The sequence below is a fragment of the Gavia stellata genome, chromosome 12 (assembly GCF_030936135.1).
Source record: "Gavia stellata isolate bGavSte3 chromosome 12, bGavSte3.hap2, whole genome shotgun sequence".
NCBI classification, from domain to species: Eukaryota; Metazoa; Chordata; class Aves; order Gaviiformes; family Gaviidae; genus Gavia; species Gavia stellata.
In genome coordinates this window covers 12606266-12622766 of record NC_082605.1, presented here as the reverse complement: position 1 = coordinate 12622766, position 16501 = coordinate 12606266, and the positions used below count along the sequence as shown (strand labels likewise).

At 46.2% G+C, this 16501-nt stretch overlaps 1 protein-coding gene across 1 annotated transcript in view; it reads left to right on the top strand.

The window, feature by feature from the left end:
• The first annotated feature begins 4029 nt into the window (after positions 1-4029).
• The window catches only part of ABTB1 (ankyrin repeat and BTB domain containing 1), a 28569-nt gene continuing 16097 nt past the window's right edge, over positions 4030-16501 (top strand). The window contains exons 1-7 of the mRNA XM_059823113.1: positions 4030-4097; positions 6014-6076; positions 7168-7223; positions 8159-8303; positions 10212-10371; positions 11241-11286; positions 12328-12444. Coding sequence (XP_059679096.1) covers positions 4042-4097; positions 6014-6076; positions 7168-7223; positions 8159-8303; positions 10212-10371; positions 11241-11286; positions 12328-12444 — 643 coding nt within the window. The 5' untranslated portion in view covers positions 4030-4041. The remainder of the gene's footprint in view (positions 4098-6013; positions 6077-7167; positions 7224-8158; positions 8304-10211; positions 10372-11240; positions 11287-12327; positions 12445-16501) is intronic.

Genomic DNA, 16501 nt, shown 5'->3' with positions numbered 1-16501 from the left:
ACAGATAATTTTCTGGTCCTTTTGTTTCCTTTTCAGCATCCTGCCCTGAGGAGGGGAAGTGTTTAATGTCCCATAGGTGTAAATTGGGGTAACATCTTTAAAATCACTGCATTTAAGCAAGTTCAGATGAGATGAGAATCAGATCTAAGAGCTCCCCAATGAACGTTTCTCAGGCACGCCTCGGGCAACTTTGAGGCTCCAGCTCCCTGAAAATGTGTGATAAAAGGCACGTGAATATGCATAATGGTTCTCTGAGCCCTGCCTAAACCAAGACTCAGAACTACTGTCAAGCCTGAAATCCCAGAACATTTGTTTCTTCTGTCATCGAGGGATTGAGGGACTTGCTTCAGTCAGAGGCAACAGTATTTCTCTTTGTTACCGTGATCTGTATGCTTGCTTACTGCAAGATGCAGCTTCGCGTTTGGCCGTTAAGGGAACCTTTGTACAGAAAGACCCAGATATGCAGCCTGATGACGAACCTGTAAATCTATCCCTGTATGTATAGATATTTTTAGCATGTTCATCCCTGATGTGAGTGCCTAGAGTCAAGGTACAAGTCTGTTGTTTCATTTTGCATAGCGCTTTGCATACAAAGTGAATCACAGATCACCTCGGTGTAGGACCACTGTGATATTGGTCAGTTAGGGATTCAAGAAAGGTGATAGCCTTTGGTTTCCTATCCAGATTCCAGTTTTCAGTGTTTTTATCCTGATTCCATACCTTTCCCCGTGTTATGTAGGAGATGGTGACCGTCAGCTCCGTTTGTATCTTGTTGGTAGGGCGGCAGAGATGCTCAGAGGAGTTCCATCTCCTGCCCCAGCAGTTGATAATGGGGTACAGTCCATGTACATGGACAGCCACATGTGGCTGTTCTCCGTCCACTCCTCGATGATGGCTCCTGCTGAGTTTGATGGGTCTGTGCAGTGAAACTGCACAAGTTCAGTGGCTGTGTTTAATGGCACTTTGGGACTCACAGGATTAAATAAATGCAAGTTGTTGTTGTTACAATATGGTGAGTAAATTAAAGCATGGAGTTAAAGTTTGAGTTTGTATAGCGCTTAGCATAACGGGGCCTGGCATGGCTGGGGCCTTTAGGCAGTTTCACCGTATAAATGTTTCTAAGTCTAATAATACTCATTAAATATGTTTTTAATGCCCAGTGGTTATTAAAAAGATAATGCCACCAATCAGATGTGAATGAGTTTACCCACAAACCAGTTTCTTATTGCACTTCATTGCTAGGAGCTGCTTTGCTGCGCTGTTTTTCTCTCCACTTTACTAATTCAGAGAAGAAACAAGGTGCTGATAAAGCAGTGCTTCTGGCTGGGCTCAGCACCTGCTGATCTAATGTAAAGTCTTCAAACTTTAAAGAAACCAAGGGGGCTATGCAGGCTTATTAGTAAGCTAGCAAGTTCTCCTGATTTACTCTGCTGGCTGCTTATGGCCTGAAGGTTTTCCAGAGACCGTGGAGTTCTCTTCTGCGTCCAGAGCAGCCAGGCAATCTTGAGCGTGTCTAAGGGTGGCTGTCATGAGAACAATTTTCTGCTGTCTCTGACAGGGTGCGCTTGGCTGTATGATCTCGGTTTAGCTCCAGAAATCTACTGGTTAATAGCATTTCACTTTCGTCTGGTGATACTTTTTATACCTTTACCGTTTGTTTTTTCTCTATGTAATTTTTTTGCACTAGGCTGATCTTAAGTCGATTGCACTGTTGTCCCTCTCCTGCCAGCCTTGCAGAAACGGGTCATCTCCGGGGACCTGCGGGCTGGGGACCACTGTAGAGAGGCTGTTGATAGCCCACTCACTCTGTTGTTCAGTGCTTGGGTTTCCAGCTCTGCACAGGGAGGATTTAAAGACAAAGAGAAACTTTGTCTTAGCATTTGTAACAGAAGCTTTTCTATCACCTTAATGTAGTTAAACTTCTTTTTAACAAAAACTGTCAAAGCTGGACTTCTTAGAGTGGTGTGCCAGGTGACAGAGCAGATGCAGGAGACAAAGTGATTCCTGCAGAACTGTTTTCCACCTACTCGGACTTCACTGTAGTCCCATCTGCCAAGCGTTTGATCGCACTGACACCTGGTGGCTGCTGGGAGTTGGAGACAAAAAATAAAAAAAAAAACCTTTTTCCCCCTCTTAGCTCTGGGTATTTGTTTCCTGTGACTTGCCTGGGACAGTCACCTGCTTTATTCACGAGGGGCTGCTGGACTCACCTGTGAGCAGAGGGACTCGCACCAGGTGTGTACAGGATGGTTTGTGTGAGGACATCCCCGTCTGCGAAGCAATGAGATGGGACATTCCCTGGAGTCACTGGTCTAGAGGCCCTGGGTAGCAATACAGGGTGTCTCAGCTTCATCTTCCCACTTTCTCCTCCACTTGTCCCCTCTCCTCCCAGGGTGCACAGCCAGAAAGCAGAGGCTCTGGCTTGAAATGGAGGTGGTTCTTCAGAGAGAGCATCAGGTGCTGGTGTGAGGAGCTCTGTGCCTCGGGGAACGCTGGCGATGGCATTGGCTGGATGCACGGCCAAGATGAGAGTGGCCAGATGTGGTTTGGGATGGCCAAGCTGCAGATTACTCCCAGATGTCTAGAACTGCATCTATAATGAGGAGTCCAACACATGCTAGGACTTTGCATCCTGCAGACCGCCTCGTGGTATGTAGGGTGTAAAGAAACAATGAGAAGTGCCCCAGTAACTGTGCTGTGGAGTATGTACAGTTCAAGATACCACCTTAAGGATCCCCCCGGGCAAAGGATGCTGTGTGAAATGGAGTTACGCTATCTATGGATTATTGCAGTATGACCTTAGAACGTTGCAGCAGGATCCCACTGCAGCCACAGCCGTCAGCAGCTCATCTGTTCCCGTCCACCTTTGCAGCCATGCAGGAGCACCTCTCTCCTTCACAGAGGGTTTGGGTCAGCTTGAACAGTCAGAGACAACAAGCACCTTCATCCGTGCTGGCTCACGAAAGCCTCGTGGGCTCATCTCAGCTGACAGCCAGGCTCCCAGCCATTCTTCTCAACACCCTCGTTCCTGCGGGACCTAAACAGTCTGCAAGCCCTGGCCACTGCTCGGGACTGCTGCCGGAGAACACTTAGAAACACTCGCGTCTGGCCCTGGAAGCGACAGGGTTGTGGTTTTGTTTTCTTTGCAATAAAACGCACCTCCTGGGTGTCTGAACACAGACCTGAGCAGAGTCCTTTGCTTGGCTGCATCTGCCTGAACTCACGTCTGCCGCATCTGTTAACGTGGTGTTGGCCGGGGTCCCTCTGCTAGGATGGGGGGCGGTTAGCGTCACCCCTCTGCCCCACAGAGCACTCCTTCGTTCTCCCAGTGCAGGCTGCTGCAGAAGCCCCGGGCTGTGCCAGGTCCCTGGGCTGTGGGAAACTGGCTTCCCTCTGTGGGGTGCCTGTCCCGGCCCCGTGGGGTGCTGCCTGCCCCATCCCCACAGGACCAGCCCAGGACCCCTGTTCCCTGCTAGGGGGGCTTAGCATAAGCCTCTGTTCCCGAGCAGAGCCCCTGCATGCGTGCACACCCTGTGCCGGTTGTGTCCCCGCTTCCCACCATCCCACACCTGCTCCAGAGCTGGACCCACACGTGGTCCAGAGCCCCCCTCCCACCCACGTTCTGCACCAGGGCCCCCGCCCCCCCCCCCCCCCCCCCCCCGCTTCTTCCAGAACAGCCCCCCCTTTCCCGTGTGCGGGAACAGCAGCACGCTCAGTTCCACGCGTGTCCCAGAGCGGCCCGCCCCGCTCCCACCCCGGGCTCCAGGCGACAGTTGCTCCTCCGGGCCGCGGGGGGGCGCGGCGCTTCGCGTCGCTAAGCCAGGTCGGCGGCGGGGCCGCTCAGCTCGCCCCGCCCCGCCCCGTCCCGCCCCGCCCCGCCCCGCCCCGCCCGCCGTGTTTACATCCGCCGCCGCTTCCGTCCCGCCGCCGCTGCCCCTCCGGCCCCTTCCCCCGGCTCGGCCCGGCCCGGCCCGGTCCCTTGCGGCTGCCCTCCGCTCTCCGCGTCAATGCGGCGCCGCCGCCCCGCGGCCTGCCCCGGCCATGGACACCAGCGACCTGTTCACCAGCTGCAAGAAGGGGGACGTGAGCCGCGTGCGGTGAGCCGGGCCGGGCTCGGGGCGCGGGGCGGGGCGGGGCGGCCTTGAACGGCGTTAGTTACCCGGGGGAAGCGGGGCCGGGCCTGGCGGGGGGCAGCCTGGCCCCGCCGTGCCGCGTTACGGTCTTGCGGGCCCCCGGGGCCGGGAGAGGCCGCGGGTCGTATTTCTCAGCAGCCCCGCCCGGCCTTGCCCTGGCCGCTAAACCAGCGGCCTCCCGCGGCCTTGGGGCGCTCTAGGGCAGCCGTGGAGTCCGGAGATACCCGGGGTGTGAAAAAGAGGGTTTATTTCTTTGTAAATAAACGCCTGTTGCTTTTCCCCCGAAGGAACTGGGTGTACGCTGCGTCTTCGCGAGTGTTCTTAGGTTCGTATAAGGTTTGCCTGTTTTCTTAAAGTTCAGGCGTCTGAGTATCAGGCGGTTATCGTGTACCTCATTGGTATGAATGCTGCCGATGGCAAATGTCCTTGCCAAAGTCTCTTTCTTCAGCTGCTCTTTCTCTGCTGTTGGAAACTGTATTTGCGTTGGTAGGAAGCTAGATCTCCGGAAAGTAATCGTCATGGAAATATTTAGACACCTTCTGCTGTAGACTGTGGTAGTATTTCTGAGAAATACCGGGCTGCAAAATTTCAGGTCAAGTCTCCTTGCTCATACTGAAGCAGTATGGCTTCGCCGCGGTGTTTTCAGATCAGGATTCAGATAGGCTTGTTGTCTGCAGGGTGAATGGATGTTGTAACACAAAGGCCAAGAGTTTCCAACAGACTCTTCTGCTGCATCTCATGATTTGAGTCTAAGAATGCTCTTCACCTCTTGATCCTACTTGATTCTTCCAGCTCCCAACATGTGGATCTTCCCAGATAATCAGAAGGAGCCTCTCTATTTCAAGGTGCTTGCTAACAAAGGAAAAATAGGCGGATAGATGAGGGCTGGGGAACATTGTTATTGATTGTGTATTCATGTTAGATTAATTCATTGCAAGCAGTAAATTGCAGGTTTACTGTAGAAGGAGGGGCCCTGCAGGTGGCCTTGCAGAGGTTTAAGATGACCAGCATGGAAGCGATAGTGGAAAAATGATCAATCTAGGAATGTTGTCAAAGCAGAGGGGACAAATTGACCACATGGGGCTGAGTAGAAAGGAGCTGAGTTGCTTGGGATTTCAAATGTGGTCAGAGGAACCTGAAGTTTGAGACGGAGGGAGTGAAAAGGGGGACTGATGTAGTGGGTGAGGGGAAAAAAAAACCAAACAAATGTGAGAATCTTTGTGAAGGCTGAAAGGGACTTTACATGTCGTTAGGAGAGATGGTTGTTGCAGTAGTTGGGGACAGACTATAACAAGAGCCAGGCTGTGAAGATTTGTGTGCAAGGCAAAGGTTGGCTTCTGGAGGTGCCAAAGAGGGAGCGTTGGCAGCGTTTGATGTAGCTTAAATGTGCAGGACAAGGAAGTGGCAGGAATAAAGAGCAGTCTGGAGTGACACCGATATTGTTACTTGTGGCAAGAAAAGCCACAAGTGGGATGGGAATCCAGCCTTGGCCTTGTGAACTTGGCCAGTTATTTGTAAGCATCGAGGCTGTGAGCATTGTTGGAGAACGTGAAGGTATTGCTGAAGTGCTCAGACTTATTTTGTGATTGCTGCCCTGTTAGGGGTCAGCAGGAGGTGGGTTTAATTCCCCTCTTTCCCCATGTGCACCACTTGAGATTGAAGGGAGCTGCCAAGCCATGCTGCAGAATGCCATTCTTTGGGTTGAGGATTTGACTGATGCCCCTTCAGCCATAGCTGACAGCTCCCCAAGTCAAATGCAAGATCTTGTCATACCTTTGGAAGTTACTGTATAAACTCAAAGTTACATCTTTTGAAAGAGGAGAACGTGACTGAGTGAGTAGCTGCATGAAGTTATAACTTTGCTTTCCCTTTTCTTCCAGATACCTTCTTGAACAGCGAGATGTGGAAATTAATGTTCGTGATAAATGGGACAGTACACCTCTGTGAGTCCTGCAGCCTAGAGGGCTGGCTGGGTGGGAGGGGAGGGCTTTCAGAGCTCTTTTGCTCTCTCTGCATCAGCAGCTAGGAGCACTGTTAGAAAACATCTCAGGTTCTGCTTTTTGGGAGATTTGGCTACATATTTCTGCTTATTTTCTCTGTGGGTGCTGAGCTAAATACGTCTTTGTCTCCCCCTCTAACTGATGCTTGCTGTAGTAGTGCTTAGAAGGGTGATTAATTTTTTGACCAAATTACCTAGATTAAGCAGTCTGTTCTTGGCCTGATTAGGCTTTTTCCCCCTCAAAGTCAATGGCATTCTAGCATGTCTTTTCAGGTGAAGGCTTGGCTTGGTGAAATGCAAAGTGACTGGGATCACTGTCTGGCAAGGCTGTGAACATGCAGTAGGTAGTGAGGAATCCCCATGCTGGTGCTGAGGAGGGTGGTGTGAGCTTTTTACCTCCCCACATGCCAATTCTAAAGTGCATTTAGACATCTGCAATATATTTAAAGTACAGAATAACTTCCCAAAGTAAATGTAGACTAACGTTTGCCTGCTGCAATGCACATTACAGGATTCTCCTAGTTTGTAGGACAATTTGAGGTCCTTGTGAAAGAGAGTCATGAAAGGCTTAGATCATGAAAAAGATAACGAAACTCATCGTAAGTAGGACTTTGAGGGGTGCATTTGCTGTACATCCAGTGTAGGTGCTGTTCCCTCATTATCATAGCGTGCAGCAGTCAGACAGAAGGAGCAAGGAGTGTTTTTGAGAATTCAGTGGAATTGCTGAGTGCCCATGAAATGAACTCCATTAAAATGAGGATGGATTTGGCAGCCGGTGATGCAACAGAAGATGCTGAACCCAGACTGGGACCTTGAGATCTCCTTGCAGGACAGCAGTGCCTAGGAGTGCTGGGAACAGATCCTGCTTAGTCTATTGCTGGAGTCAGACTTCTATGCTATTTGGTAGCAATTCCTCACTCCTATGAGAAGTCATCTTCTAAGATCAGGGATGGCTCAGTGCTGAGGTTTGCATGCTGTGGTGTGCCCAAACACTTCCCACTGTATCTCTAATTTTCTTTCTCTTGTTATTGTCAGGTATTATGCTTGCCTCTGTGGACATGAGGAGCTTGTACGCTATCTTCTAGCCAATGGTGAGCAAAAGTGTCCTGGTTATGGGTGCAATATCTTTCTCCATACTGCTCCGTAGGGATTGTATGTCCTTCTAGGTGTCCCACGTGGAAACTTCTTCTGTTACATCCAACCATCTGATCAGCGATCTCAGGCTGCAGTGGGAGCCCTGGACACACTTTCATGGTGCTTGAATTCGCTACAGGGAAGCTTTCTGTTATGACTTGAGGCAGCATGACTTTCTGAAATCACAGCTAATGTTTTGTGAGGGTGCATTGCTGTTGGGAGTATGCTGATGCAAGAATTGTACTTCATCTGAAGAACCGTCAGTGTAAAACTTCCTTGTGCTCTTCTGATAGCCTTGCATTGTAAACAGAACTTAAAGGTGAAATGCAAGGGCTTTTACTAACCTCAAACAAAGCAAGACAAGCTCTCCAGGCAAAGTGCCTGCCCATTTGGTTCCCAGCACCCAAATTCCCTTAGGTGGTGGTGATATTCTGTGTTCTGGCAGAGGAGTCAGAGTACAGAGTCAGATCTCAAAAGGTTTGTCTCTTCCACTGCATTCAGAGCAATCTCTAACCTAAAGAGGCATTTCTTGCCTTCTGCAAGGCAGAAATGCTTTTTAGGAGGAGCTGTTAAAAGACCAGTAAATGATCGTACTCTTTGTACAGTGAGATTCTTCTTCCCAGAACACTGCTGGAGCCACACTGAGAGACTTATTACCAGGGTCAGTTTAAATGAGTCGCTACTTCTTCAGAAGGGGATTTTGCTGTGGGAGAACAGCTTTCAGTTATACACATGTAAGGGGAGCTTAGTTTTTGTAAATATGCTCAGTAGCATAGGGGATCACAGTGAAACATGTCACCAGCCAAAAGTCATACTCATTTAGCGACCATTCGGGGACACTTGAGAAAGATGTAACACTGCCTGCTGGCATGTACCTGTGATCATTTTGCAGGAGCGAAATGTGAGGCAAACACTTTTGATGGGGAACGTTGTTTGTATGGAGCTTTGAGTGATGCCATCCGACGTCTGCTGAAGGAGTACAAACAGATCACGGCAAAGTGCATGAAGAGAGACTACTATGATGTCTTCCTGCAGCGGTAAGCAGATGAGGCAGCTCCATGTGCAACGCATTCTGTCATCCTTCCTTAGCTGTTAACCTGGATATTCAAGCTCTCTGTTAAGGGCAGATTTGAAAGGCTACTGATCAGTACCCTATCTCATTCCTGGACATGTAGAGCTTCCTAAGGGATGATTTCCAGGTATGTGTGCGTTTAAAATACAGCCTCCAGTGACTTAGGTACAGACTCCAGAGCCAATGGAAAGCTGGTCTTTACAATGCAGAAGCATTAGACTGTCATCCTTGACTGTTAAACTAAAATCAGATCACTAAAACCAAATCAGCAATTTAGGAGAGTATGTCAACTGAAATTAAGTTTCAGGCCTGAAGTGCTACAGCCCGCGAGTCGAGGTTTCCAGCAGTGGTAATAGGTGTGTCATTTCTGAGATAGAGCACCTTAAGAAGCCTCAGAATGACTTATAGAGACAGTACTCAGTTCTTTCTTTTTGTTCGTTAAAATGTGTTAATTTTAAGATGTTTCTGAAAGTTGCCCATCACACCTTGCAGTCTTAGCCTAGAGCTTGAGAAGAAACCTAACTTGCTCTAGCAGTAGAGGAATAGTGGCAATCTTTTCTTCTCGTTGTTTTTCTACCCTGGTAGTTCTGATGTTATTACACAGATTTGGTGGTTTTGGTTTTTTTTTTTACTTCCCATTGGACTGACTTAAAAAAAACCAACAAAACAACAAGGTTTCAGCATCTGTATCTTCAAAATTGTAGAGCAAATAAGTCTTAGAAAGATCTGCCAACCTTCCCATTACTACAGAGTCCTGATTTCTGAAGCTGTGGGGAAAGAGGGGAGGAAGGAAACTCATTTATCTGAGTAAAATCAGATTCTGCCTTTCAGGGAGGTAGAATTTTGCAGGGTGATTTATCGCTCCCCTGGTGAATTTGTGGCTCAGACGATGCAGGGTTGAGCACACATGAAAACTAAAATGTACTGTTTTCCGCTTCTCAATGCAAACAGAGCTTGCGTTAAAATTGAAACAAAAAGGGCAACAGTAGGGGGCAAAAAATAAACACCTAACTACTTCTATTTTGTTTTGAGCAAGACACTAGTAAGAAGGATGTTCTAGTGGCCGGAGATCGAGATCAGCATTTAAGACTCTGCTCTGACATCATCTCCTTGTGTGACTCCACACCTTCCTGTTCACCAGTCCTGCTCTCTAGAAGGAGTGTGATGCCTGATGTTTGCCTGATTTGACCTCTTGTGGATGCTTGTGAGGATATATATGCAAGGGGTGAAGGGCATTACGAAACACTGGTGATGGTGCCGTAAACTCTAGAAGTAGCAGTCTTGGGTTTTTTCCTTTTAAAGAATGAGGGTATGGGCATGCAATCATAAACAAGGCTTTATCTCTGATGTCGTAATTACCTGCATTTCATGCCTGTAACATCCTTCCTCCTTCTGAGGGTGAGTGACATCAAATCCTCTGCTTCATGGTTAAAGCATGCACACTGACAGTGCCCAGAGAGCAGGAAAGTTGCACCTTAACTTTGTAGCAGGGTAATTCTTCGTGAAAGTGTGTGCTTCTGTAGGGCTTTTTGTCATCTGCCAATATAAAAGCAGAATTAACCTTTAGAGATGTGTTTGGGGGCAACTAGTTCCGCTTTAAAATCTGTTCCCTGTGCTCAGGGGTTCACCTGAGGCATTCTCCAGCCTCCCTCTTGCACTGATGAAACTTCTTTGAGTCACTGGAGGGAGAGATCCTAGTCCAGTATGTGAAGTACCAGCCCCCATGCTGGCCTTCTGGACATTGCAGTCTCTCCCTGCCCAGTTAGAAGTATTTGTTCATTTAGACCTAATTGTACCATGTCCCCCAGTAGCTTTACTCCATTCTTTCCTTTCTCATTCTGCAATGAATTTCCCCTCTCTTTGTTCCTTACAGGTTGCTGGAGCAGGGTTACCAAAGCGACATCGTTTTCATTGTTCATGGCAAATCCTTCTGTGCCCACCGCTGCATTCTCAGTGCTCGCAGTGTGTACTTTGCGGAAATGTTTGAGACCAAATGGAAGGGGAAGAACATGATAGTGTTGAAGCATCCACTGGTGAGCAAGGCTGTGCTTCCAGCTCTTTCCTTTCTTTTCCTCTTTCAACTGGGTGAGAAAAGTGAGTAGGAAGGACAGTTTGAGGGTTAACTTCCACAGTGAATAGCTCCTGGAGCTCAGAATAACCCTAGTGAAGGAGAGGGGCTTGTGGAGGCACTTTATGCCGTAAAATAGCATCTTATTCAGATAACAAAAAGCTGTAGACTGCGTACTTTCCCTTTGTTCCCTCTGTCACGGGCTCAAACATATCTTAATTAATTGCAGTAGCAGGTAGCTGTTACCATCTGCCAGCTGCGTCACAGCTCCTCTGTGGGATGAGTTGAGTCTGTCTAATTCCTGGTGGACAGGTGGTCTGTAGTGAAGACATCACCTCCATAATTGGCACTAATTGAGTCCCTTTTGTTGCCTTTGCAGCAAGAACTAAATAGGCCATAAGTGCATTCCATCCGTTAATCACCAATACTCTGGCATATGTTTCTGTAGCTTGATTGTGGCTGTGCAAAACCTCACGTGACAAACATACTTCCAGTTTCTCAGGATATTGCTTAATGTCTCTCTTTTCTCTTTGTACAAGAACACGTCTTTCCTGTGTTATAACTGTGTCTTTGGAGCACCTCCATTAGTCAGGTCCTGTCCCCCTAGGCACATGGATTAGTATCAGTTGATACATTTAAAGAGCTGTATAAGCCAGGTGGAGTGGCAGCATTACTTATGTGAGGAGCAAGGAAATTGGGTGCAGTGTATGAGTTGCTATTTAAGGTTTGGGTTTTTTTCACTTGTTCAGGATCATGTTTGTATCCAGGCAAGTTTCAAGCTTGTTATTAAGTTCCTGGGAATTCTAAAGGTAACTTTCTCATGTTTTATTTTAGATTAATCCAGCAGCCTTTGGCTCTCTTCTGCAGTATCTATACACAGGTAAATGACTTACTGTCTAGTGTATGTATATGTGGCTGGAGGGCAGCTGTCTGTTGGGGTGGCATAGGCTTGCAGACAGCCGTGTTTGGGTGCATGGGTTGCCAACACATCCTGTCTGCTGGCGGAAGGGGGTAATGTGAGCAATCCCCATCTCTTCCAAGTTGTTTGTACCTTTTGCCAGTTGTTGTCCTGCCAATAACTGTACAGTTAAAAAAAAAAAATCAGCTTGGGTTGATTGGTTGGATGGATGTGGAGAATGTATCTTTAACTTAAGGAAGGTAAATCTGTCATCTGGGATAACAATCCCCTAAGCTGGTGAAAAGCCAGGTTCCCTGGTAGGACATTTTCAGTCTGGCAGACCTGAGCTGTGTGTGCTGAATGATTTGACTACTTTCTAATATTTTTTTTCTGAACAGAAGTTAATGATCTTAAAGGTCTTTTCCAACCTAAATGATTCTATGATCCTAAACCTTCTATAAAAAAGCCAAATGTTGTATTGTAGGCAGGCTAACTGCTGAACTGTTTCAGGCCAGGAGGTGGTGCCAGAAAATAACTTTATCTTCAAGGCTCTCCTTCCCTAGTCTTGTGTTTTCAGAAATGTTCCTTGCCACGTTTTCAGTGATGGTAAAAGATTCTGGGATAACAGCTCGTGAGCCTAAAGTCTTTTCTCACCGTAAGACAGATAGCCAGTGGTGGCAGTCATGCATGCTGCTGTTGTGCTGCTCTTTTATTCTTTTCTGGGGGAATTAGACATCTTTTATATAAGCCTGTTTGCTCTTTGGCCTCTTGAATGAAGCTGTTAGGGTAGACACTGGAAGGTGAGAATGTGAATCAGATGCCAGACTGAGATTTCATCGAAGTGGTGGGCAGTGGGGTACCAAGTCTTAGCTTCTTGGACTGAGTTGTAACTGGATGCTGAGAAGTGAGGCAATGTGTCTCATTACTGAATTTCTGTGCCATCAAGTCTTCAAGCCCTGATTTTGCTATTTTTACTCCTAAGTCGTATGGGTTAAAAGAGCTGGCTGCTTTTCTTCTTGGCAGGTCGTCTTGATATCGACGTAGAATATGTAAATGATTGCAAGAGGTTAGCCAAGCAGTGTCGGCTGCAGGACCTCATAGACGATTTGGAAACCAAGTGTAAAAAAGTCTATGAATTTGGTAAGTATTTTACTTGCTATTTTCTCTGCTGTGCCTGCGTGTCCTGCCAGGGAGAAAGAGGAAAGCATGATGATGGATATTTTATGGTGGTCTTGGGGCTTCCAGAAAATGATTCTGTTGTGGAATTCCCATGTTTACATGATAGTTTTCAGTCATGGGCTCTCTGTAGGGGAGTTATAGTGGTTTCTGACACATGCATGTTTATCGTTTATATTGAATGTTTTCATTATAGTAGAGCAGCCATGGCAGCAGGACTTTGTTGTGGTTGCCAGACATTCAGTGGAGCACTGTGGAGTATATTGGGAAGCGCCTTTCGGCAGAGAGCTTGTTTAAATCCCTGGGGAGATATAATATGCACAATTAAAAGTCCTTTTCTGCTTTTGTCTGACCCCTAACCAAAGTAAAATGTTTGATAATTGGCTCAAAATGAATGCAGGGAGAGATACAACACTTTTTTTAAGAGCAGAGAAGTATTTCTGAAAGCATGTGTGTATTTATAACACATGCATGTGCCAAACCTTGAATGACGCAATCCTCTATTTAAGGGCTTTTTGTTATCCAAAGAGCTTGTGATCTAATCATGACATCAGCTTATTGCATGAAAACCAACAGTTGGAGTTCATCATTCATCTCCTTAGTTCAAGCTAAAGGACACACGTGAATAAGAATCAAAACAGCCCAAGTAGGGCAAAGCGGTATTAGTCATTAAGTAAAAAAAATTATCTGGTAACAAAACCTTTAGGCTGAGAACATCTCATTCTCATTTCATGCTCTGAGTTAACTCCTTTACTTCAGTCAAGTTAATTTTGGTTTGAGAAGAGAATCTAGTCTGTAGCTTTCAAGTCATTAGCGTCTTCCTCCTTGATCTGAGAGGTAAGGGTGTAGCTATTCCACCTTTCCCTTTTGAATTTTGACTTCTGATTATTCAGCCTCTTGAAGTTGCAGGGCTTAACAGATAGAGGCAATACTTTTCACTCAAGAAATTCCTCATCTGCAAATCACATACATATTACCATATGTACGTCTCCCCTTAGGCATGTGCAATTGTTCGTTGGTGGTGGGGTACTAGGTTACCACAGTACAGCTGTTCCCGTGTAGACTAGGGTGGAAGTCCTTATAGCATGGAAGCTGTATCATAAGTCTTACCTCAGCCATGTAAGCACAAATGCAAGAGGTGAGAAATGCATTTCTTGGTTTCTTGGTAGTGTAAGACAGCAGTTTGTATATTTAGTAAGTGGTGGAAAAGGGGAGTGGTGGTGAATACCATGACTAGAAAATAAAAAATACTCAGACAATCAGGTAACAGAATTATCTTGTGGCATCTTTTGATATCAGAATAACCTAATGAGATCTTTTTTCCTCTGTTTTTTCCTTTTTTTCCTCTTTCTTCTCTTTTTTTTTTTCTCCCAGGGTCTAGCTGAGACCCTGGAGGTGACCATTCCACCTTAATACATCAAGTTAAAATCTCATATTAGATTGTGGGAGGAAAATAAGGTGGATAGTTAGCTAGCTGTCTGAAGCCATTGCATAGTATGTCATTGGCAGCCTAAGGATCATGAAGTCCAGTGGTTAAATTAATGAACTGCAAAAACACTGACTTCTTGGTGGGGTTCAAAAATGGAAAATGGTGAAGCAATGTTTCAGGTGGGTTGGAAGTTTCAGATACAAGCTCCACTTGCAAACATGATGATACACGCTTCCTGGATGGCACTGGACAAATTTCTTTGCTCTTTGGGAGGAAACAGTTGTTCTTAATTTCTAAGGTCTGACAGAAGACATAATCAGAACAACTGTTTCCTCCTACCCATGGTGGTGTAAAGCACTGCTGGAAGTACTAGGCTTGATTTTATTTATGACAGATTGGATTCAAGTGAATAGACAGAACTGCTGATAAGTATGTTAAATGTTTGTTTCTCATATCAGATCTCATGTGGAAGCCAGGGTAACTTGATTCTCCCGAAGATAATACATACAAGAATTACAGAAGTTAAAAATTGGGAAAGATCTTGGGTCACATCGTGTCTGGCACTTGACAAAGCATTGCTGTTCCTTCTAGTGCGTTAGGTATCTCTGCTTGTTTAAAGTGCTTTCTGTGGAATAGACAGCTGATTCAGGTCTGCAGAGCAGGGTCATGCCTTGCATCTGCATTATAAAGTTGAAACGTGCCTAATAAAACAATGTGAACTCAAGCCTGTGCAGCTCCAGTGGATAATTGCAGTCTGTGCAATCTCATTATCTAGAGTTAAGCAGCATTTCAAAAGCACTTAGTATCTTGGCATGCACAGACAGTAGTTTAGAAAAACCCTGGAGAGGATGACCCAGTGCCTTCTGTTGCACCTGAGATAGACTTCAGTGTGATTGCTTGCATATTTTCCCCCACATGTATATTGTGGCTATAACAAGAAAAAAATGTTGCAGTGTTTGGAAGAGCTAAGACAGTGTTTGTCCAGATTAAGCCATAATCCTTCCTTTAAAAGTATTTGGTATCAGAGGTATTTGAAAATAAATGTTGTGCAGTTACTTCTACAAGTTTTAGGGCAAAAAGGTTGAGAGCAACGTTTGTGATGCTTGCCTTCATAGCGGAGGCACTGCATGTACAGAACCTGTGGTTATAGCTAGTCATGGCATTGGGAGGAGGATGTATAAGGCAGGTATCTAAGTGTGGCATCATTTTGGAAAGGTTTGGGACTTTGGTGGGGTTTCTTGTGGCTTTTATTTTTTGTGGTGCATTGGCTCAATTGAAACAAAAGACTACAAAGAAGTATTGAGCAGTGGAAACAAAGGCAGCTGATGAATTGGTAGGTGACGTTCGCTGCTATACAGCTGGGCTAGACTGGGAAGAAAGACAAAATCCTCCATTCTTAACCATAGTTGGGTTATTCCCTCCAGCTCCTTGCATTGTCTATGTCGCTTTTTTCAGAAAATCCTTCATTCCTACTTCTTGCAAGAAGGTGATGGTCTCTGCTGCTTCCTTGCAGCCAACAGCTTATTCCTGTTCTGTCAGTTTGATTTTTGTTTCTGTTAGGAGAGAGTTACTTCTAATACGAAATGCTGTGCTCTTGGATTTGAGAGATGCAGTGTCTGAAATGTCTCATGATAGATGTGCTTCTCGGACAAATCACTGTTCTTTCATGTCACTATGAAAGTGCACAGATGTGTTGTAGATCCCAAGAGAAGAACTCTTTCTCTTGACTACTGCTTAAAATTTGCTGGGTCCATTAGCGCTTACAGAGCCTGATTGATTTGGTGGCTGTTATAATAGGCACTACACAAATATAAATGACGCTTTCTGCCGTAAAGAATTTCTAATTGCACAGTGAGAAATTTCCTTCTCTCACGCTGCTCTGTAAGTGGAAAGGGCTCTTCAAGAAAATGCACTCAGTCTTTTTTGTGTTGGTGCCAGGTCTCCTCTTGGCTTATTTACCCTGGAAGTCATTTATCTGAAGGTATTGTTTAGTGCTAATAGAGCAGCCTGTCTCCTTGCTGGTGTAGCTTCTTGTGTAGCAATGATGGTACCTGACTGTCTTGTTTTGGTAAACTATCCTTCCCTTTCCAGTATCTTTTTGGGATATGTAGCCTATTTGAGGTACAGCGGTGGCATATCTGAAGGGTGCAGCAGTAACGTGGAGGAGGGGGTGGAGAACTTGTTTTGTGGCACATCGTGGTCTTGTTTCGCCCACGGCCCAATGGAGTCATCTGATGGAGCTCATGTAATGCTGTGCAAAATGTCAGGAAACATGAGGTCTCAAGGTGGCGTGATTCACCTGTGAGGGGTTTTAATGCAGTGAATCATGCTTGTCAAATTCTTCTGAACGCTTCAGCTTTCAACGTTCTTTTGTCCTTGAGAGTTAACTCTGTGTCTTTCTGGCTCCCAACAGTATCTCGAGCCTTCCTCACCACAACTTTGCGTTTTCCAGTGGTGCTCCGTGTCTTTTCACATGCTTCCCTATATGCTGGGGACTCTTGAATGTCTTACATGCCCCAGTCCTCACCCCAAAGCATGCTGAGCTGAAAACAAACCTGGGGTAGTGAAGGGCAGAGGGAGGTGGCCAGAAAG